Source organism: Lonchura striata, chromosome 7 (genome assembly GCF_046129695.1).
Source record: "Lonchura striata isolate bLonStr1 chromosome 7, bLonStr1.mat, whole genome shotgun sequence".
In the NCBI taxonomy this organism is placed as follows: Eukaryota; Metazoa; Chordata; class Aves; order Passeriformes; family Estrildidae; genus Lonchura; species Lonchura striata.
Genome location: NC_134609.1, coordinates 21189116 through 21211644, shown reverse-complemented (window position 1 = coordinate 21211644; position 22529 = coordinate 21189116). Strand labels below are relative to the sequence as shown.

The 22529-nt window shown below is 47.4% G+C and overlaps 1 protein-coding gene across 2 annotated transcripts; it reads left to right on the top strand.

Annotated features, from left to right (window-relative positions):
- The first annotated feature begins 2224 nt into the window (after positions 1 to 2224).
- ITPRIP (inositol 1,4,5-trisphosphate receptor interacting protein) lies at positions 2225 to 22126 on the top strand. 2 transcript variants are annotated; one of them, XM_021536295.3, is made up of 3 exons: positions 2225 to 2263; positions 7260 to 7366; positions 19875 to 22126. In XM_021536295.3, the coding sequence occupies exon 3, from the start codon at positions 19888 to 19890 to the stop codon at positions 21535 to 21537; it is 1650 nt and encodes a 549-aa protein (XP_021391970.2). In that variant the 5' UTR covers positions 2225 to 2263; positions 7260 to 7366; positions 19875 to 19887; the 3' UTR covers positions 21538 to 22126. The 2 variants fall into 2 exon arrangements, with proteins under 2 accessions (XP_021391970.2, XP_021391971.2); XM_021536296.3 differs by lacking the exon at positions 2225 to 2263 and having other exon boundaries at positions 7141 to 7366.
- Positions 22127 to 22529: the final 403 nt, after the last annotated feature.

Below are 22529 nucleotides of genomic sequence, written 5' to 3'. Positions count from 1 at the left end.
TCATAAGAAGTTAAATCATACCAATGTTTCAGTTAATAGAAACACCCAAATAAAGACCTTGGTTAGTTCTGAGAAGCTAAAGCTGACAAGTGGTCTGTGTATAATGTACAATTACATGTTCTACAGAAAAAATAAAATAGATGAGAATTATGGAAAATAACTAAAATTAATTCAATAATCCTGAAATGAAGTTGAACTTGCTGTTCCCCAGTATGGTTTGAAACTGCAGAACAGTTTTCCATCCCAGTTTTTCCTCCCATTTCTGGAACTGGGATTACTATGGGATGCCATGCTTCTCAGAAAATTCCTCTCTTCTACCCTCCTCCAAACTAAACACAGGAATTCTCCAAGACTGCTGGATACAAGCAATGCTCTGCAGATCCCCATCACCATCACTGCCCACTGTGGGCTCCTACCATCACCAGTGTTATGGTTTATGCTACAAGTCTGGCCTTCAGCTTGAAAGAGTGAGATGGGGGGACTTTTCTTCCAATATATGTGAAGGAATGGTCTGATAGAAGTAACCCCTCCCATCCTGTTGCCCAGCATCATTAATCACTGGAGAGGCTATAAAGGAAAGCCTACAAGGTAACACAAATACACTTGGCCCTGCAGAGCTCTTAGGTTTTTTTCAATCAGTGATTTCCATTACCTTCTTACCAGTTCTGATCCATGGCTGTCTTCCCAATCAGGAACATTTGGGTCTATTTAAAAATGAGTTTCAAATATATATAGAGTCATTGTGTGCTCATTAGCTTTCCAACAGCATTTTTGTTCCAGCAGCAGAATCCAGGCCCTAATATTGTATTCCTGTTCCACTCACATTTTATTCCTCAGCCTTTTAATTCTCAGCCACCAAGTCTTTCCCTAGATGAAAAATCTGTCAGCCACCTGTCACTATTTGGCACCTGACTCCTCTAGAAGGAAGAGGCTATTAGAAAAAATCTTAATACCCAGAGAAGGGTGGAGAAATCACAGAGATTTAAGATGTTTATAAGGTCAGGTGTAGGGGGTAGATGAGGACACCATATGGTGAGCTGTGAGGAGGTGATCCCATCTCCCTGCACATCCTTGCAAGATATGCAGGAGGTGTGAAATGTCCATGGATGGGAGTCCCCCACTCCCTTCTCCCCTGGATCCGCTCCTGCTATGCCTGGTAAAGCACTGTCCTGCTGCAGTCTCCTTCAGGCTTACACAAGGGTGAGCCCCAGCAAAGCCTGACAAGTGCAAGACTATCACTCCTGCTTTCTCTGCGGGTGTTAATATAATTCCTCTGTGTACTCCAGGCTGGAAGTTGTCTCCAGTATTCTTTGATTTTTTATTTATTGTTTCTAATAGGTTAAGGAATTATTGATGGTTTTGTAATGAATTAGAAATACTACTGGAAAGAATAAGTTCTCAATCATCTAATGTATCTGAAAGCAGCTGGGACAGGTACCAAAAGTTTGAGTCTCAGTCCAAATCCTACTCTTGTCCTGCACCTGCTGATGGCATCTTAAAGTCCACTTTAGAAATATTATTATTATATCTAATTTCTGCTGCAGTAGTAGCCATGTCATAGAGCCAGAGTGAAGTCCCAATGTGTGAAGAACTATGGCACTGTTACTTCACTGCTTGCAGCTTCAGGTCCTGCCCAGCATGTGAGTAAGGTTAGCGGAGCTTGGCTTATTATCAAATAAATTACTACCTTTAGCAAGATAATGATCTCAAGCCTTCTGCAGTGCAGCAATATTCAAACAATGAATCATGTCCTAGAGTTGTCAGTTGCTTCTAACTTTCCCTCTTTCAGACTGCTGAACTGCATCAAAAACCCCCTAACACAAATCAAATGAATGTGTCTTGGTTTGAGTTTTCCATTTACATGTATTGTATTGTTATAATAATTTTATACCATCTTAGGTGACACAGAAAGTAGATCCTGAATCTAGGATGGTGGGTATGTAATATAATCTGTTGAGATGTGAGCCTTCCTGTGAAAAATGTTCAAGTCTTTTCCTCTCCGTCCGCCGTGCCCTCGGTCCCGCACCATCTGGGAAGCCAACGGGGGAGCCGAGGGGCAGATCAGCCAGCTCGCTGCCGCCCGCCGGGGCACGGCCCGGCCCCTAGGGCTGGCGGGGGTGGCCTGAAGGAGGGGAGAAGCAGCAAACCGGCGAGCGGCGGCGGCCCGGGCGGGGCGGGCTCCTGCCCCGAGCCGCGCGGAGCCGCGGCCGCGCCGACAGCGCTGGAGCGCGGAGCGGGGCCCGGCCCGGCCCGGCCCGGCCCGGTGAGTCTGTCCGGGGCCGCGGGGAGCCGGGCTGCGGGGGATGCGGGAGATGCGGGTCGGGTCGGAGCGGCCGTGCGGGCTGCCCGCCTTGGTGTGGCTGTCCCCGCCTTCTCCTCGCGGGGTAACTTTTGTTTCTGCGCGTGTTCTCCGTCTCGGTGGGTACCGGGGCACAGGCAGGGTCGGGCCCCTGGGAGGGGGTGCGGTGCCCACCAAAGTTCCTGCAGGGCTTTGGGCATCCCTCTCCCTGCAGCCCAGGCGGGGGCCGGACGCGCCGGGCGCCGGGCGAGCGGCGCAGCCCCTCGGGGGCTCGGCGGGACCGAGCCGGGCGAGCAGAGACCTCTCGGCCATCGCCCTTCGCTGGTGACACAGCCCGGGTGTCCTGGGGCAGCGCTCACCTCGGACATGCACCGTCCGTGCAAAACGCATCACTGAGCCTCGCTGCGTGTTCAGTGTTAGGCGGCACGGGTTTAAAACTTCTTCCTTCTGAGATACGCAACATCTCCCTAAAGAGCACCGAGAGAAGGAGTGAAGCTTTCAGTGGAGCTCGAGAGATACTTTCAGTAGAGCTGCTCTTCATGTGCGTAGACATGTTTCTCAATGTGGCCAGCAGGTATTTGTAGCTCAAAGCAGAGTGAGCCAGGACTGTGACACTGGAAGTCAATGGGCTGTAAAACTGATGTGCAGAACACGAGCCTACTGGCCTTTGCATCTTCAGCTTGGCAGTCTCCCACTGAAGCAGTTCTCTTGGGAACTGCCATGCTAAAATCCTTCAGGAAAATAGGACATATTGCTATTGGCATCTTTACGTGGTCAGGCAAGATGAGCAGTGTCTCTAAGTGAACATTACTATTCATATGTTTTAATGAGTGAGGGCTGTAGGCCTCACCCATACCTTGTGCATGTCCTTCAGGCACAAGTGTTTGCCGTGATGCCAGGGAAGAACTTGAGCTACCATGAAAACAGCACTTGGACAGGAGAGCCGCTGTGGTGCAGCATATCATGTTGTGTGAGGTTTTTTTGTTTGGTTTGGTGATGATGGTGATGTTCTTCTGCAGCTCTGACTAAAGTGATTCTAGCCACCTTCATAGCCATCTGCTTTTAAAATCAGATTTTCCATAGTATAACTGAAAGGAGTTCTCTCAGTCCTCAAACAAAAGTAGAGCATAGAAATTAGGAATAAAATCTTCAAGCCTTCTCTTCAACTTTGTTTTCAGCACAATAGATGCTTCATGCTGCTCTCACATGGGAATTGTACATATTAAGTGTGATTGCCACAGATGTAAAGAGAGTTGAATTGATTTCCCAAATTTAGAGAACCAGTGTGAGTACTGGGACCAATCCTGAGGGTTTCTTGGCTCCTAGCTGTTGGTGACACTATTTTTTGCTTGCATGACTTGTGTGTCCAGGACTCAGTGATCTGTGTTCACAACACTGGCATCTGCAAAGTGTCCTGTGCACACCAAAGGCACTGAATTTGTTTATCAAGGGCTCAGGTAGTGGCCCCTCACCTATTTTCCTATTTTTGTTGCTTGGAGCATTACTATATACTAAGAGCACCTTTTTTTAATTTTTTTTTTTTTAACACTTCTTTCTCCCCCCCCCACCACCCGTCAAGTCAGACTAAATAGCCCTGGTCAGGAACCGAGGAATTTGGTTTTCCTGAGTAATTGTTTTGGGCCAGCTGATGACTAGGGCAGCCAAAAGCTGTATGTCCTGCTCCCGTTTTGTTTTTTTGTTGGTGCTATCCATGGCAATAAGGACTCTGGTGTGTCTCTGCATGATGTCAGAGAGGGATGCCAATGCTTGTGATTCTTTTCGCATGGCAATGACTAACATGGGAAAGGAACCTGATCCACAGAAACCTAACACTGGTGTTTCACAAACTGATCTCACTAATTTCTTTGTTTTTTTAAGTAAAACTGTATGGTTTTCCAAAGGACAATTTTAGCTTGGCTTTTACAACTGTCTACCTCTTGACTGTGGTTTCAATATCTTTTGGACTTGCCTGCAAATGAATTAACACAGTATATGAGCTCCATGAAGAGCCTGCATGAGTCTCCCTGCGGTCCTGTGCTGTCCTGTCCTGCTCGCTCTGCTCTGCAGAATTGCAATTGCAATCTGTAGCAATGGTGCAATGGAAAAGGAAGCTGAAAAAAGCTTCTGGCTTGTTCCTTTAGATCCCCTTTAAAATGGACTGTTGGGTGGGCCAGCTTTTTCTCTCCCAAGTGTTATTACAATCCATTTATACTAGGGAAAAAGCAGGTTTGCTGCCAGGCAGCATATTTTCCATTGACACTTGTAATTGTTGGGTGGTGGAGAGAGGTAGAGACTCTGGTTTCCAGGCTGGAGGGAGAGAGCATGGCCAGGGTGTGCACTGGGCAGCACTGTCATGTGCCCAACCATGAATTCCAGGTTTTGCAGGGATGTGGGCTCAGCTGTGTAAGCAAAACCTTCTTCCTGCTCACTCCTTGGGGCGGGCAGGGAGGCAGGTGGCCAACCTCCAAGCAGCTTGAGGGATGGAGAGCTGGCCTGGGGTGTAGCTGCAGCAGGACTCTTTTTTTGGCTTGTTTATTCTTACATGCACACGTGGGCCATGCAAAGTTGGCTGAGCCAACCTTGACCAGCAGCAAAACAAACAGCTTTTAATGCCATCACCTGAAGGCCAGATCAGCTGCTGAGCTTTGCTGGAGCAGGGACAGCTTTCATTTCTGTCAAGGAGAGGAGGCTCTCATATAGGGCTGGCTCAAACAAACATTGTGCTAGGCTGCTCAGACTTCCTTATGGAAACAGTGTTAAGAAGGTTTATGCAAGAAAAAGAGATGATTTTAGGTAGCCAGCATGGCTTGATTGAGGGCAAATCACACCTGACCAATCTGGTGGCCTTCTATGATGGAGTGACTGCAATGTTTGGCAAGGAGAGACAGATTAATGTAATATACCTAGACTTCTGTAAGACCTTTGAAATGATATCCTCATTTCCAAGTTGGAAATAAATTATTTGGAGGAGCTGACTGTTCAGTGGGTAAGGATTTGGCTGGATGGACGCATCCAGAGAGTTGTGGTCATCAGCTCTGTCCAGGTGAGAGCCAGTTGTGTCCCTCAGGGACTGGTGTCTTTAATACCTGTGTCAGTGGCACAGTGACATCGAGTGCACCCTCAGCAGCTTTGCAGGTGACACACACCTGAGTGGTGCTGTTGACACAACAGAGGGAAGGGATGGCATCCACGGAGACCTGGACAAGCTTGAGAGGCTGGGCCCATAAGGGTCTCAGGAAGTTCAACAAGGCCAAGTGTAAGATGTTGCACCTGATTTGGGGCAACCCCAGATATGAGGACAGACTGGGAGAACTCATTGAGAGCAGCCCTGTGAAGAATGTCTTGGGGTCTCTCTGAATGAAAAACTGGACCAACGCAGCAATGTATCCCCATAGGCCAGGAAGCCAAATGTGTCCTGGGCTGCATCCAAAGCAGCATTGGCAAGCGGGTCGAGGGAGGGGATTCTGTCCTCTACTCCACTCTGCTGAGACCGTACCCACAGTGCTGCATCCATCTCTGGGGCTCTCAGCACAGGAAGGATGTGGAACTCTCGGAGCAAGTACAACAGAGGCCACGAGGATGATCAGAGGGCTGCAGCACCTCTCCTATCAAAAGAGGCTGAAAGAATTGTTCAGCCTGGAGGTTCTGGAGAGACATCATTTTGGACTTCCAGTACCCATAAAGCTTAGTCAAGGTCTCTCCAACATCTGTGAACAAATATGGAGGAAGACCCTAACTTAAACACTCTCTTTTGAGATTTAAAAATTATCTTAACAAGTGGATTGTATGTCCCACAGCAGCAGTTCCTGCCCAGCATTTAATAGCTCCTTTCCTCCAAGCAGACACACCTGCTCTACCTCACTGGCTCTGAGCCACCGTGAGACCAGGCATTGCAGGCCCTGAGGGTTTACAAATATCCACTGGGATATTACAGTGCAGATCCAGACCTCTGGGACGTGGGGTGTCTTTCTCCTGTGTTCAGCAGTCTGTGCTGCTGCTGGTGCTGTTGTGGCACTGGTTGAGCAGAGGCACCAGCAGCCCTGCAAGATGGGAGGGCTTTGCAGAGCCCATTTGCCCAATTTGGCCTCACAGTGGAAGATGGAAACAGAGAAGTGAAACTGTACATACTGTCTGGTCAAAGCAGGTACGTGGGAGGAGGAAGGTGAATTGAAGGAGTTCAGGAGAGCAACGAGGCGTCACCCTAATGCTGAGCCCTTAAAATGGGCTTCAAGCTCAGCTCAGCCCACACTGATAGTTTCATCAGGCTTTGGATGAAGACAGTGGGAAGGTCTGAAGTGGTGGTAGCTGGAAATGAGGGTGGTGCATTCCTCCTCCCCAGCCCATTTGTGTGCAGCTGGGGAGGAGGAATATCTCTGTTGTCTGCCTGCAACCAGCTTGTTGGGTTTTCTCCTTCTCGTTGTTTCCTGTTGCATATAAAATTTCTTCACTTCTCTATCCTAAAATATTGTAGTTTATCTTTTGTGGTTCTGTGTTTCGCATCTTCCTGTGCTCTTACCCTTGCTTCCTGCCTCTTCTGTTTTCTGTTTCTTCCATTAGCTCTGTAAACCCAACTCCCCGAGCAAGTATTTCTACCTTACAAGCTGCTTACAGCAGCTAGCTGCCTTTTCTAGACAAACCAATCCCAGACAAAACTGTCCCAGCCCTTGCACTTATGCAGCTGCTCATTTGACCCTAATCCTTTTTAAAAGGAAAGTGCTGGTGGGTGAGGATGGAGTCAGAGGAGGGAAGTCCTTGCTTGCCGACACCCATGGGAGAAGCATTTTAACTCTTCCCTGATCACTTCAAACTGATTATTCCTGGTCTCTTGAGCTTTTATGATCATTTTATTAGATAAGGGGGTGAGTTAATATTTTTTTTAATCAATCTGTAATTTAGATAACTGCATTATATACCCATCTTCTGCGTGCACTTCCTCATTCATGCTCTTTGTGTTTTGCAGACTTCCTGGCTGTGCTTCAGTGGCGGGTGACTGAATTTAGACCTCTCTGCACCACGGTGATAGTAGTAATGTGAAGTTTAATGAGCACCTGCAAAGCTGTGTAGCAGGTAAGTGCTCCAGGTGTTATTCTTTCTTCCAGATTTGATGTGATTTAAAAAGCTTCTTGATGGGCTCGCACTAGGAGATCTTGAGCCTTGCAGCAGAAATGCTGAAAGGAAATTGGTGTGGCTCATTCTTTAGAAATGTTCCCAGCTGTGAGGTACAGACAGCTTCTTGCAAAGCAAAAGTAGCAATGTTGTGAAGGTTTAATTTGAAAATGGCTTCAGTGTGGAAAAAGTGTTAAAAGCTTCTTGCTGTTGGAGTTTCAATATAAAATTGGTCTTATCTGACCAATCTGCTTGGTACAGTTAGGATCTAGTCAGAGAGTGATGGCAGAAGGGAACCACTGGGTCCAAAGCTTAGCTGACATCAGCCACTGATGCATTTTCTGCTGTGGAGGAGAACTTGCCAGAAGGACCTTACCCAGACTGAGAAAGCAGTACTGGAATTCCAGTACTGGAATTCCCCTCTTCTAAGTGTTAGAGGGAGAGCAGATGTCTGGAAGTGCCTGGACAACTTCCAGGTGATCAAGGGTGACAGCAGAGGCAGACAAAGGGAGATAGTGCTTTCACAAGCCAGCGACGTGTAGAGTTTTCATGTTTGTATGAAAACCCCTGAAAATAAACTGAAAGGAGAACTGGGTGAAACCAAGATGTCTGGCAGTGGTGCTGTGTGAGTGTGTGGCAGGAGGTTCTACGGGTAGCAGTGGTGGGAGGGCAAGAACTGGAGCTGATGACAGAGGGAGCTGCCAGAGCAGGAGTCCTGGCTGCCACAGGTACAGCTCTGTGTACCTGTTAGTTCATGCACTCCACATGATGGTTTTTTTTAACTTATTTATTCTGGATCTGTGTTGGGTGGTGTCTGCCACCTTTTTCCCATCACAGAGTTCAAACAGCTGCTCTGCTCTAGCAGAGCTCAGCTCAGAGAGTTCCCTGGCATGCTCCTCCAGCCAGTCCCGATCAAAGCTGTGAGAGCTGGCCCACTGCCATTCTCCTGTGTGTAAATGAAGCTCTTTCTCTTTTTCCTTTCCATTCACCATGTTTCATTATTGTCCCTCCTCCAGAGGCAAGTTTTTCTGGCTGATCTGGCACATTATTTTGTATCAGCAACAGTTGCCTCAAGGCAGAAATGCTTTTTCAGCAGTTATACGGAAAACATCTGATGCATCCCACTGCCATGTATGTGGCTCAGAAAAAACAAGCATGATCTTGGCAAGAATGAAGACCATTGCAGCCAGCTGTTGAAGAATTTAGGCCCTGCTAGGCACAGTCTCCAACTCATTGGGTTATTCTGGTTGCCTGGCAAAGGAAAACTATTGCTGTTCCTTCACTTTTGAAACAAGGGGAAGAGCACGTAGAGAAGGTTCTTGGGCCTGAGCTGGAAAACAGACATGAATTATAAGGTGTCAGCTGAGCCACCTGTGTAACCAACTTACCTTTCCCTGGCCTCTGGGGATGGTGGATGCCTTCAGTTGAAAAGGCAGAGTTTTTTGGTAAAACCCAGAAAAAAATGGTGTAAATCAGCTTGAGAGTGCCTTGCTTTCAGTTCTTCCAAATTTCAAGGGTTTGGTGCTGAGTGGTGAGCACCTGATGAGGAGTGGGAGGAAATGGTTCCCACGCTGTCTACAAGGAGGTGAAGTAGCTCCCTAAGACAAGATACCACCTGCCTGTGGCAGGATCCCAGCAGGGATCCAAACAGCTTGTTTTGGAGAAAGCACATGCAGTGATAAGGAGACTTTCCTGCAGGTAGGGGCAGCTAAGCAGTAGTCTAGACTGCCTTGGGAGGCAGAGATTTGCTGGAAGCTTTTCAGAACAAAGTAAACAGAGACTTGCCAGAAATCATCCAGGCACAGTGTAAGCCATGCATGCAGGCAGAGGGAAGAAACTCTATTGCTTTTTCAGACCTCTTTTTCCTCCTATTTTTTAAGCTCTTGTAGATTGTTAACACGTACCAGAGGCAGAGCTAAGGAGATGTTCTTAAGCTTAAAATGTCACACTTGATATTCACACTATAATGCTTCTCAGAGGGTCTTCTGTATCTGTGCCCAGAATGCTTTGATCCTAATCTATTTCCTTCTGGATGTTCAGGTGCCTTACTGCCTCTGGTTTCAGAGGAGAATTTGATTTCCAAAGCCCTCTGGGGATTTAGCAACCAAATACATTGGGACTATTGGAAATGTGAGGGAAAATTCTTGAAGTTTCAGCAGCACACAGAGACCTCTGCACTGCAGTTTGCAACTCATTCGTGGTAACTAAAGCTTACACTTATCTTCCAGTCTTGCAGGGGCAAGAAGGATGTCTTTATTTTGGGTAGCTGGCGTCCATCAGTTGACCCTCCCCTCCTGTAACACACAATAACACAAATTATCTGCCACAGTAGGTGACTTAGGAACGGAGCTCTAGTGTGGTCCCACCTAATGAGCTGGTTATGCTCAGTCTAAGAATCATGGCCATGCTCTTCTGCAGCCAAAATCAAAAGATGGTCTGAAGGTGCTTGGATTATGTTTATCCCACCTTCCTGTTAGTCATAGCTGCATCATGCTCTTGGAATTGGTGCAGGGTTATGATCTCATGCTCTGACAGAGTTACAGCAGAAATGATGATTGAAAGGGATGTGTTTGTGTGCTAAGTCATCCACAACATGAGCTCTCAGCTCAGCCTTGTATTTGCTGCTTGTCCTGGATGCTTTGGGTCTCCCATGTGGAGCTGGAGGCTTTGGTCCTTGCTGAGCTCCTTGCCTGCTGCAGCAGTGGGGGTTTGGTGCCTGTGGGCAGGGGCCCCACAGCCCTGACTCACAGCTCCCTGTACGTTGTAACTTAAGTGAGCCGAGGCTGTCCCTTGGCTTTCAAACAAAGCCTTCCTTTGTTGTGCTTAGGGTATAAAGAAAGCAACCCTATGTGCTCACCCCACACATCCCAAATGAAAACCACGTGGCTTCACAACCTTCATATATGTGTGTTTGATATTTCTGCTGCAGCACTGCAAGTTACAGAGCTCCTTTCCCCTTGAGTCTTTTTAGAGTTATTCTTCCCAGCATTCAGTTTACAAATTCTTCAGCAAAACAAAGAGCTTAGAGATGTTTCATTTTCTTGGTAAGAAGAGGGGACTGAGCAGAGAGCACATGAAAATGATTAAATATGAGTGCATGTAGCAATAGCCTGTGTCTGAGTCATTCCCTTGGGTGAAAATGGCTCTGGATTGGTGGCCATGGGTGCTGAAAGGATGAGCTTCATGGAAATATAGTACGGAAGTGGGGCAGTTTGTTTTCTTGTATGACTTTGCTTTCTTCTGCTGCTTTTTATTTATTCAAACTCATTTTGAAGGGCAGGATTAGCCAGAAGTACTCTGCAGCCAACATATTTTTGTGCATGCATCTGCCTTGGCAGTTTTTAGGTTTATGGTAAGTGAGCCAAGACTGGGATTTCTGCTTCCCAAAGCATTTGTGTTGTTTCTCCTGATCTTTTCTAGAGTCACTAGGTAATGAAGTAAGAGGGTTTGATTCTTCCTCAGAGGCTGTGTGCAATACACATTCTGCTTAGATCAGGGAGTCATCCTGGTGAGGGGCAAGGAAATGGGGCAATGCAGTAAAAGTATTCTTGTTCTCTCTTCCTTCCACACCCTCTACCCATTCCTGCAGGGGATTTCACAGTCGTTTGGGTTGTGTTTTGTTTTTTACTTTATTTAAAGAACTATATTGTGTTAATAAAAAAAAGAAGCTGGAATTGCAGGCAATGGAATAAAGTATTGCTTTTGATTTCTGTGGTGACGTTTTGGCAACAACAGCGAGCATTTAAATACAGTTCTTTCCCTATTGTTTGAATACAAACAGCAGTGACTAGTTAGCAAAACAATGGTCCAATATCACACAAACCTTCAATCCCGTCCAGTGGTTTTGGGTCCTGTTTAAGCAGATACTTGGGCCTGCAGGTTTCCTGACCTATGACTGTGGCTTTGTCTCTGACTCAAGACTGTGATGGAGTAGAAGGTCTCAAATAAGCCAAACTCCCAACCCAAGACAATAATTTCTTTTTGCTATGCTTTTGTTCAGTGTCTCAGTGTGGAAGTGTCTGGTGACTCCTGTGCTTTCTGCTGTCTGTAATATGTAAGTGCTCATCATTCATGACTGAAATGGAACTTTGTAGTTTCACATATAAAATGTAATCATTCTGCAAGTCATGTCTGAGCCCTGCCAACATCCACATGTGCTCTCCTGAGATGTGCTGGAGTGCTGTATCCCTGCTGGGAAATCAACTTTCTAATAATGCTTCCACAAATTATTTTAATACTAAAGCATTTGTTCCAATGGGTGCACAATCAACTTGAATGCACAAGGATGCCTATGTTTACCACAGGATGAGGAGAGCCAGAGTAACCACTGCCTGATTTAACAACACTGGTGTGGGGTTTTTCCACCTTGCTGAGAATTAAGCAGGGAAAAGGAGGGCAGCTTTAAACAAACATCTTGGCCATTGATCTTTTTCTCTGCTCACCACCTCTCCCTGAGGTGGCTGCCAGGTGGGATCCATGGGCCATGGCTGCCTCACGTGCAAGGAGCTGTTGTGTGGCTGAGGGAGTGACAGCCAGAGCAAGCCCAGCACCAGGTGGAGGCCACAGAGGATCGGTGCAGTGACAGTGCTCCATCCATTGTGGTTGACACTATCAGGCTTTTGGTGGAGCAGCAGAGGGGTTTGCCCATCTGTGCTGATGAAGGATTGTGCAAGGGAATGACCAAAGTATTACCCAGGCTCCCATCATGTTGGGTTGGAGGAGAAGGGTGATGGTAAGGGTGGTAAGCTAAGGGTTTTTTTCTTTGCCTGCGTCTTTTCTTCTCTTGAAAAAAAAAAAAAAAAACAAAAAAAAAACAAAAAGAATCCAAAACCAACAAAACCCACAGAAGTTTGGTCTACTCCAGTTTTCCTCACTATTAACAGACAAAACCAAACAAAATTTATTTGGCTTAAAAACACAAAGCTGTTCCTGGCTGTGGTCCTACTACAGCAGCTCAATCCGTGGGTGGGAGTCACATACACACTTCCTACCTTTGCCCTCCTGCCTCTCCTGAAGCCAACACTATGTTCCAATTTATAAAGCCCCTTCTTGGCTATAGCAGAGGGAACCTGAGGCACTCCACAGACTGCATATGTCCTACTTGCTGACAAGAGCTGAGCAGGCTTGCCCCGCGCAGCACTTGCATAGTCAAAAAGCAATAAAAACACATTCAGGCAATGAGCAGGATGCTGAGTAACACACTCCTCTTGCTGTTGGCTGTCTCCTGGTCTCCACAGGCACCCTCTCTTGGGTCCAGCCTTGCACGGAGTAAACAGTGAGTGCCTTGGGGACATGATGTGTCTCTGCGTTATTCATTAGCTGTTAAATCTGCTTTTAATGGTGGCTACTGGCTCCTGGGGCAGGAAGAGTATCATGTTTTGATTAGCGTTTGGATTAGTGGCATGTTTTGATTAGTGGCATGATACCTGTGTGCACTGAGAAACAATGACTTAGAAATGGGCCCAATAAATCCCCACTTGCTGATGAAACTGAAAATCTAACACGTGCCACATGTGTTTGGGTTTTGGAAAAGAGCCCTAGAAGGCAAATAGCTCCCTTTGAGCCAGGAAGAATACTTTGTACTGTCTAGTCTTTGGGAAAGGGGGAATGTGGGATTTTATGGTAATAGTTTGTAAATGCACCTGTGTACAGTGAAAGCTGAGGCAGGACAGGAGTACCTCTGAACATCCTGAGTGCTACTGCAAAAAGAAAACAAAGAATTCATCCTACTTGTACCCACAGTGGGCACTGGAATGTTAGGAGGTCCAAACTGCAGCAAGGGAGTTTTAACAAGGCCTAAAAAAAAGCTTCCTGATGGCAAAGGCAGTACATGACTGAAGACAGGAGAGAGAACTACCTGTGTTTCCTAGGGCCAGTCAAGCACTTCTCTGCTTGGAGAGAAGCTGACAAAGTCTCTCATTTGGACCTGGGGCTGCACAGCAGTTTCTGCTTCCAGAGCACCCTCAGTGCCCTTCCCGTGCTTATTCCCCCCAAACCCGCCTGCCCATGGGAAAGGACGGCTATCTAGTCCTGTACACAGGATGAGCATCAGCATTTCCTTGGAAATACCTGATCTGGCGACCCCCAGGAGGAAAATTGTTTCCGAAGGCGCGCAGCAGACCTGTTGGGCAGGATGTCCGACTCGGGCCGCGCGACTGACCCTGCTGGCACTGCAGCAGGCCTGGGACAGGATGTCCACGAAAGGCTCATGTTCCAGTCTCACAGCAGAACAATAGCTAGCAGGCAAGTGGCCTTGTCCAACTGCTGTGCTGTGGCCAAGCAGCTAATCTGGGGTGTGGCTTCCAGGCATGGTTGGGAAGGCAGTTGCTCTGCCATACCTGACTGCCATAGTCCTGTGCAGGCCAGTTGGCTTGTTCTGGTTTTAAACGTGGTTGTGTTACCACTTTCAACATCCAGGCCCCTGCACCTCATGTATTGGTGCATTTGGTCCTTCCCCACTTGAGGCTTTGGTAGACAGAGCCCAATCCCACCTGTCTGTGCTGAACCAACTGTGATTGTGCTGGCATCTGGAATTCCATACTTTGTCTGTAACACTATTTAATGCTGAAAAACAAGTCAGAACATGAGTTAGAGCTGCTGTAGCTCACACTGTTCTGTCCCAGTCAACATCTCATCCCACTGGTGTCCTGCACACAGCTTAATTCATAGGGGCTGAAAGAACACCACAAGTCGGTGCTACTCAGGCTCTGAATTGGATTTTTATCCCTTAATTTTCCTGTCTGGGCTCTGTGTGCTGCAGCTGACTGCTCAGGAGGTGGGAGAGCAAGAGCCTGTCCTGGGTGCACTGTGCTGTTTGGGTGTGGGGTTGTCTAAGAAACTGCATCTGTTCAGGTTTTGGCATTAACAATAATACTGGCATGCATCTCTGTAATTCCCATTTCTCTGTCATTGTGCATTTCTTACAAATCAGAGCTTGTAGTCCCCACTATGAGAAACTATGATTTCTGTCAGTGGTAGCTGGATCATATCTGTGAATACCTGCAGAGGTGGCAGTGATACTTGCAAATTGGAGAAGGATATGGTGCATAACTAAGGGCTTTCAGCAAACTTCTATTCTTTTACTAGATCTTCATATATGCAGCAGAAGCTTTTTTCAGACTAAACACTCAAAGGCCAAAAGGTAATTTGGTCACTGTTGTACAGCAAGAGAAGGAATCACAGAGCTCTCACAAGCTCAGCCATGAGGAAGCACAGCTGGGCTGGGCCTGAAACCCCTCAAACTGGGGTTCACATCTTCCCAGTAAGAAAGTCCCAGTTGCAGCTTAGTGCCTGGTTTGACCTGTTAATCTCTGCAGTCAAAACAAGTAGCACAGTCCTTTCCAAACCTCAAGGACCTTCCCAACAAGAGAGTTAGAAATCATATTGGTTCCCATGAAAGTTCTAGTTTCAAAACTTTGGCAGCTTTCCATGAAAAAAGCCTCCCCAACCAGCTGAATTTTCTATCATCTACTTGAAATAACCTTTTTTCTTGCAGTCTACCAAAGCAAAACACAATGTAGCAGTCACCTATTCATTGCCTTTTGTGTCAGCCAGACTGCAGGAAGCAATCGAGCATGTTGTAAGTGATGTCTTGACATGTTCCAGTGTAATACTGAACTGCACTCAATGGCTTGATTTAGGTTTTCCCAATTCAAGAATCAAAGCTTCAGCTCACTCCTGCCTGGTTTATTGCTGACCACCAGCCAGACCATGTTTTGCTTACTGTGATTCAAATTCTAGAGGAATAAAATCGATGAAAAAATAAAGCTTTATCAGGAACTCCTGAGTAAAGAAAGGCACTTTTAATGAAAGGGAAATACTTTCCCTTGTCATCAGAGGAGGTGGAGGGTTATCTGGGCTCAGAGCACATGAGCAGCCTGGAGAGGCAAGCTGCAAGCTGTCACCTCTTTCTTTCCTCTGCCAGGCTGAGCAGAGGCAAAAGGTTCTGCAGCTGCGATGGAAAAGGGTGTGAGGAAGGCTAAGTGGCATCAGAAATGAAGCACATGTAGCTGGAAGGGACAGGACATTGGGCATCATCATCTCCATGAAGGACTTTGCTGCCCCTCAGGGAAATCCCCTGTGACGGGGTGGCTTGGGAAGCAGCACACCTTGCCCCAGGGCAGCAGCTGCTTCAGGCTGGTCCACACAAACCCTGTATGAGCTCTGTGATGCTCCCAGGTGAGGAGGAGAAGAAGCTGAAGGTGGAGCTGCTGCTGCCTGGCTCTGTGAAGGCTTCTTCTGTGCTGCTTCCCTTTCCATATGCTGTGCTACCTGGAACTGTGCTCCAGGCAAGCCAGACATTAGTAAATTGTGCAGCAAAGGGCTCTCAGATCAGCTAGAGAGAGACCTGGCCTCCTTCTGCTTGTGGCTTCAAGGCACCAACCTGAACTGCATGACAGCAGCATTATCATTCCCCTTCCTCTCTTGGGGTTTCTTGCATCATCCAGGACCTGCTTTTGAGCTGGTCAGGATCCTCCAGCTGGGGAGGCAGCTTCAGGTTTGAAAGGATGAGACCTAACCTGCCTGGGAGCTGAGGGTGGAGAGCTGTGGGTGCTCTTGGTGGACCCTTTGAACATACCAAGTGCTGCAGGATGCAGCTGATTGTTTGTAATCAGGCAACAGAGTGATCAGCTGTTTTTATCTCTCTGAAACCTCACTCCCAGCTACAAGGTGGATGGTGCCTGCCCCCTCACTTCCCAGGGTTGTACAGAGTGGTCATTAACCTTAAACTTGGTGAAGCCCCTAGTCACTACAGCAGTGAGTACCACAGAAAAGCTCAGAAGAAAATTCTAGTATCAGAGGCAGGTTTGAACAAGTACATCACATGCTGGGCAGTGAGCAGAGACAGCTTCACATCAAGACAGTTTTTCCAAGTCATTTCCCAAGCAGCTTTCTTTGGTCTTCCTGCACCTTTCCCTGCTTTGTGCTCACGGGAGAAAAGAGGGGTCTCTGCATTCTCACCTGGCCCAGAGAGCAGAGCAAGGGCTGCTTTGGCTGCTGGCTGGAGTGACCTACCTGTGACCACAGCACATTCTGGGGATCTTTGGAGTCCCAAGACTGACACAAGAAGGTCTGCAGAAGGTAGGTAGGATGTAAGCCTATTACTGAATCCAGATGCTGTTTATACTCTAAATGAGAAAAAACTGTAAGGGTGAGAAATTCAGAAAAGGTTGCAGATTGCTTTGAGAACTTGCTATTTTAAAACTTACAAATAACTTTTATTTTTTTCCCCCCTATATTTGAAACATTGCTAAATTTGATGCGTAGATTGAAGAATTGCCATTTCTCTTTCTTAGTCTCAAGTTTGGAAAGGTTTGGACTCTCTCCCTCCTCCCCACACAAAAGCTGTCTCAGCCTGAGCAGGCATAAATATTTTTATCAGACTTAAATAGCTTGGGCTGAAGTTAAAAGCAAGGGAAAAGAGCAGCCTTTGTTATGGGGAATGCAGTAGCAGGCAGTGCTACTGGTTTCACCTGTATTATTGAGTCTTTCATATTAGCCAGGAAAGCTGTGTCTGAGAGATGTGGGAATGCTCTGCCCATACCACCGTGGCTGCTGCCCAGGGCAGGCTCCACTGATTTTGGCCACTGGGCAGCATTAGCCTTAACTGAGGTTAATGTTTGGCTTCATTTTCTGGGGTAGCAAAAGGGCAGTTTTGACCAGCAGAACTTGCTCTGGGCTGAAAACAGACATGCCTCTTGCAAATCTGTTACCTGAAGATTGTCACTTCCAGTTTCCAGAGGATGATGCCTGTAGCTGAGGGAAGAGGTTGCTGAAAAATGAGCTGGGGTGTCCTAGAATGTCAGTGTGACCCAGAGTGAATTCACCTGAGCCAGCCACTGATGGACCTGGGGAGGTCTGGCCTAACCCCTGCTGCTGTCAGAGTTTTGGGGCAGGTAACCTGTGGCAGCAGTGTGCCCATGGGCAGCTGGGCATGAGAAATAACATCCTAAGGAGGCTGATTGTTTTATCCTTGCACACCTCAGAAGTAATGTGGTAACAGTAAAACATTTCATCTGCAGGGACAGTGGTCTAGCAGAGCAGAGCAGTGATGTCTTCCTGGTCAAGACTGCAAGAAGGAGGCAGCTGGCCCCCAGCCATGTTATTTTTAAGCTTGGAAGGCACACGTGGTCTGCAAGAGGGTAGCACTAAGGAAAGGAACTCACCAGCACTTCCTGCCCTGCCCCAGAAAACTGATAAAGCCCTTTGCAATGCAGGGCGACCCCAGTTTATTTTGAAAATGTTGCCAGGCATGGAACTCACAAAATAAGTGGAACATCCAGATTTGGGCATTAATTCAGCTTTAATTCATTGCCTGATGAATTAAAGAATTAATGTAAATGTAAAAAAGGACAAGATAGGGCCACAAACTATATTCCAGAGCAATGTCTGCATAAGAACATTCATCTATGCATGTGCATGGGATCTATAAAAAGGTAGCTGGTAAATGTTACACAGGGAGGGGCATGGAGCATTATCCTGAGCACCGTGTGAATTTTCTTGGTGCTTGGACAATGCATCTCAATCTTGTTCCCTTCCCTTGTTATTCCAGTCCCAGCCCTCTCATAAGCAAAGATAATTGTGTGCTGAAGGATACAGTTCCCATGTACAGTAAATGCTCACATTGAGGAAATCCAGGTTCCTGCAATCAAAACTAGCAGTTTGTTGTGCAGTTACAATAACAAGGTCCACTGGGGTGGATCTATCTTTATTGTGTGCCCTGTAGAGGCATAAATGAGATTGCCAGAGATATTTTCCTTCAGCCCAGATGCTGGGACAGCAGGATTGCAGTGGCACCAGAACATGCTGGGTTCAAGCCAGGAAGGAGCTATTCCAGAGGGGTGGGAATTACAGCCCTGAGCCCCTGGAGCACACAGAGTGCCTCACCATCTCTTGGCTCTCTGTGAAACAGCTTCATTCCCACAGCAGAATTATTTAGGAATGAAATTGCTATTTCTGGTCTGATTGATGAAGTATGTTATTGGTATACTTCATTTCTGTAACAGAAACCCTTCTCTTGCAAGCACATTTGGGACATTAAAGCAGCTGTCCTAAAATTTCCCGGCTGGAAGAAGAAATATCCCTGCTTGTCCATCTTGTCCTCCTGATCTTTCTGTGCTAGGACTCAGGTGATTTTGCTAGAAAGGGGGACTGGTGAGCTGCTGACATCACAGCAATGGGTGACAACTTCAGACTGTACTGCCCTGAGCGGGTTCTTGACAGTGATGCCAGCCCTCCAGAGTGGGACTGGGAGAAATGCCAGCTGGGAGGAGACAGCCCAGGCTTTAGCTGAGCACCATTTGGCCCAGCCCTCTAGCACATCTTGTCACCACCAGGCAGAGACCCTGGCAATGGGACCATGTCCCAGAAGATGGGGAATTCAATCCTTTCATTGTGAGCCCCATGGCACAGAAAGCTTTATTGAATGTGGGGTTGGACCACACAAAGCCACTCCAAAACACCATAGTGGTCTCAGTCATGCCAAGGGCCTGTGCAAGGGCTGACACACAGGACTGCTGCTGGCACATGGCTGGGATGTGGCTCACAGCCTCGCTGAGGTCACTGCAAATAGGAGTGAGCTGGCTGCAGGCACAGCTGTTAAGGGGGTGCTTGGAGGAGATGGATTAGATCAAAGCCATAAATGAGATACTAATGTGCTACTACAGGTCAGTAGTGCAGTAAGCACCAAAAATAAGCAGTCTGATGCCTTTAGAACCACTGGGCTAAAGGAAACCCTTTCCATTTTAGCAGAGTCTCTGTCCGTGCCCTTTTTCTGGGAACTGCAATCACGAGCCATCCTGGGGGCCAGGAGGGTTTGCCACAGCCTGATCCTGATGGTGCTGAAAGGCAGGAAGAGCTTTGCCTGTAATGCCTGCTTAGAAGCACAAAACTGTGCAGGCTTGTTCCCTGGTGCAGCTCACCAGCAGGGCAGTAAAGGTTGCCCTGATCCAGGCAGGCTGTGTGGGTTCCCAGACATGCTTAACATGAAATGTAGCCAGGACAGACCTGCCCATGCCACTGCCACTTCTGAAATACTAACTTTATGTTGAAAAGCACTTCTCATCTCCAGTCCTGCTTTTATACAGCTGGGGAGGTTCTGCCTAATCTTTCTTTCCTTTTCTGTCCAGGGAATTTTAAAGGAGAGGCAAAGGAAGGACATGCCCTCCCATACTGCCCAAGAGCATCATAGTGGGTTGACAGCAGAAAGTGCCTTCAGAGTTCTGTTTTTCAAAGTTCATTTGATAAGAGCCACTTTCATCCTCACCGTCAACTGATAAAGCCTCTTTGGGAAGTTGGTTGATAACTTGCAGAGATGGGTGTGCACTTAGTGGTTTCTGGGTTCAAGCATTTTTTTCCAGGGCTGGAAAGGATGTCAAGGTTCTTATTGCAGTGGGGAGTTTCTCTCATTTTTGCACCTGAGGGAATATATTCCAAATCATGGGTCATTTCACCTTTCTTTCTCTTCCAGGGAAGGAACTGCCATGCCCGTGGGACTCTTCCGGGTGTGCCTACTGGTGATTACAGCTATTGTCAACCACCCGCTCTTCTTCCCCAAGGAGAATGGCACTGTCCCCGAGAACACAGAAGAAATCATCCAGAAGATGAAGGAGCGGGAGGAGAGCCTGCGGCTGGAGCAGTTGCGCTTGGAGCAGGAAATCGCAGACCAGGAAGCCACACAGAAGGCTCTGGAAAAGGCTGCAGTGGCAGTGGAGGAAGGCAAAGAGGAAAAGGTCCGATGGGATATGTGGACTGCCCTCTCCATGGTCATCTTCCTGCTGATCGAGCTCTGGAGGCAGGATTTCCAGGAAGGGAATTGGCAGGACATAGGAGGAGAAGAGGATGACATGGCAGTCCTGGGGAAAGCATTTAAAGGAGTGGCCTTGCCCAACAAGGCTGTCCTGGCCAGCTTCTATGAGAAGCGTATCCTGGGTACCACTGGAGACATGGCCAGGATGCGGGAGATGGTGGAAGGCTTTGCAGATGACCTGCTGGAGGCCTTGAGGAGTGTTTGTAACCGGGATGCTGACATGGAAGTGGAAGATTGCGTGGGTGTGGGGAGCATGTATGAGAACTGGAGAGTGCGTAAACCCTTTGTCTGTGATCTGATAGTGCCTTTTGCTCCCCCAGAGCCTTACTGCTTTCGCTGCCAGACCTGGTGCTCTGGTGACTCTTTTCCCCCAGATGAACAAGGTTATGGCACTATCAAGGTGTGCAGGGCAGATGAGGATGCGACGGGCTGCATCTGTGACAAGACTAAACTAGGGGAAGATATGCTGTGCCTCCTCCATAGCCAGGTCAGTAGTACCAGGCCCAGCAGTGAGATGGAAGACCTCCTGTGTTTCAAAAATACTCAGTATCTGGATGCCGACCAAGTCATGAAGTGGTTCCAGATTGCCGTCACCAAGGCCTGGAACAGAATCTCCCACAAATATGAATTTGACCTTTCCTTCAGCCTCCTGGATTCACCAGGAGCCCTGAAGATAAAATTTAAATCGGGGAAATCGATTGCCTTCAACCTCACCCCTGTGGTGCAGTATGAGAACTCTGACGTTTACTTCATCTCCCACTTCCCTCGGAGCAGTCTGGCAGCAGACGTCCCCTCCAGCACCCACTGGTTTCTCACCTTCGCAGTGTATGAGAGGAGGTTCATCCAGCTGGTCTCCAAAACACTGCCTGCTAATGCCTGCCACGTCAGCTGCCTTCAGATCCTCTCCTTCCTCCATGGGAAGCAGTGCAGCCTCACAGGTCCCAGCGGGCTCACCAACTACCACCTGAAAACAGTGCTGCTGCATCTCCTGCAGGCACGTCCCAGTCAGGACTGGGCCCCAGAAAAGCTGGAGGCCCGCCTACAGGACATGCTGAAATTCCTAGAAAAATGTTTGCATGAAAAGAAGCTTTATCACTTCTTTATCGGCAATGGGAAGGTACCAGCAGAGCTGGGTTTCCCCATCATATTTCAGAGGGCTGAGCCTCTCAACCTTTTCCGTCCCTTTGTGCTACGCAGGGACATTTACAGGAAGATGGTGGACACGTTCCACGAGATGCTCAAGAACATGTCTGCACTGATAAATGAGTACACAGTGCACATTCCCCTTGCACACACCAATGGGATCCGTAAGGAACCCCTTTAGCCAAAGCCAAAATCTAAGCACAGGTCCAGAGGGCAACTCTCTGAAGCCTCCTAGAGACAACTGATTTTGCCAATAGAGCTTCTTGTCTGGAGCTGAACCAGTCCTGGGCCGTAGTTCCTGCTGAAAGGAAGAAGCTATGGGGGGAGAATAGGGAGAAACTGGAAGATGTGCTGTTGAACTAGGTTTCTCTTCCACTGCTGTGCTTGGTTTTATGCAGCTAAGAATATATTTTTGCTATTGTGCCTCATGCTACAGCAGTGGTGAGCAACAAATATAAGTAATTTATTCAGATGCCTGCAATGCAAATGGGGATGGGAGTGTGATGGTGGCCAAATACTTCATTTCCTTCAGAAGGGGGAGATAAGAACAGGGTGGAGGAATCAGAGACAGGATCTTTGGATCAAAGGAGCCTTTCTGCTTGTAGACAGCAGGAGCTCTTTCACCAATGGGAAGTGCAGCATAAGTCTACATGCTGGTGTGGGGAGGAGGAGGGTCATGCAAAAGATCTGGACTGGATGGAGATCCTTAAATAAAGCACAGCTTCAAAAGGGAACTGTAGTTAAAACAAAAAAAGAAAAAGAAAAAAAAAAAAAAAAAAAAGCTTTCTGAATTGGACTTGCAGCAGTCACTTAAATGACTTGTCCGGTCCTTCAGAAATACCCCTGCACAATTTTTCTCCTGTGGGAGGATGTAGCAGAGCAGGGTCTGTGTCATCAGATTATTTCATTCAAGTCTTCCATGGTAACATGGCTAGTGGTTTATATTCCTGTCCATTTTGTATGGATCAATGAACAGGAACCTTTATTTATTATCTTAGATAAAAGAAACACCACTGCTCGGTTCTGACATTTTGGGTTGTCTGTTTTCAGTTCCAGCCTAAACTATTATGATTTTATGACTGCTGTAAGTTTTGCTTTCCTAAAAGAAGCAGTTCTCCAAAATTATCCTATAATGAAGCCAATCTCAGCAGTCTGGTAGCAGGAGTGAACAAT

Bases quoted from the DNA above. Each gene is read 5' to 3' on its own strand.
- ITPRIP (XM_021536295.3), top strand. From the start codon at position 19,888: ATGCCCGTGGGACTCTTCCGGGTGTGCCTACTGGTGATTACAGCTATT.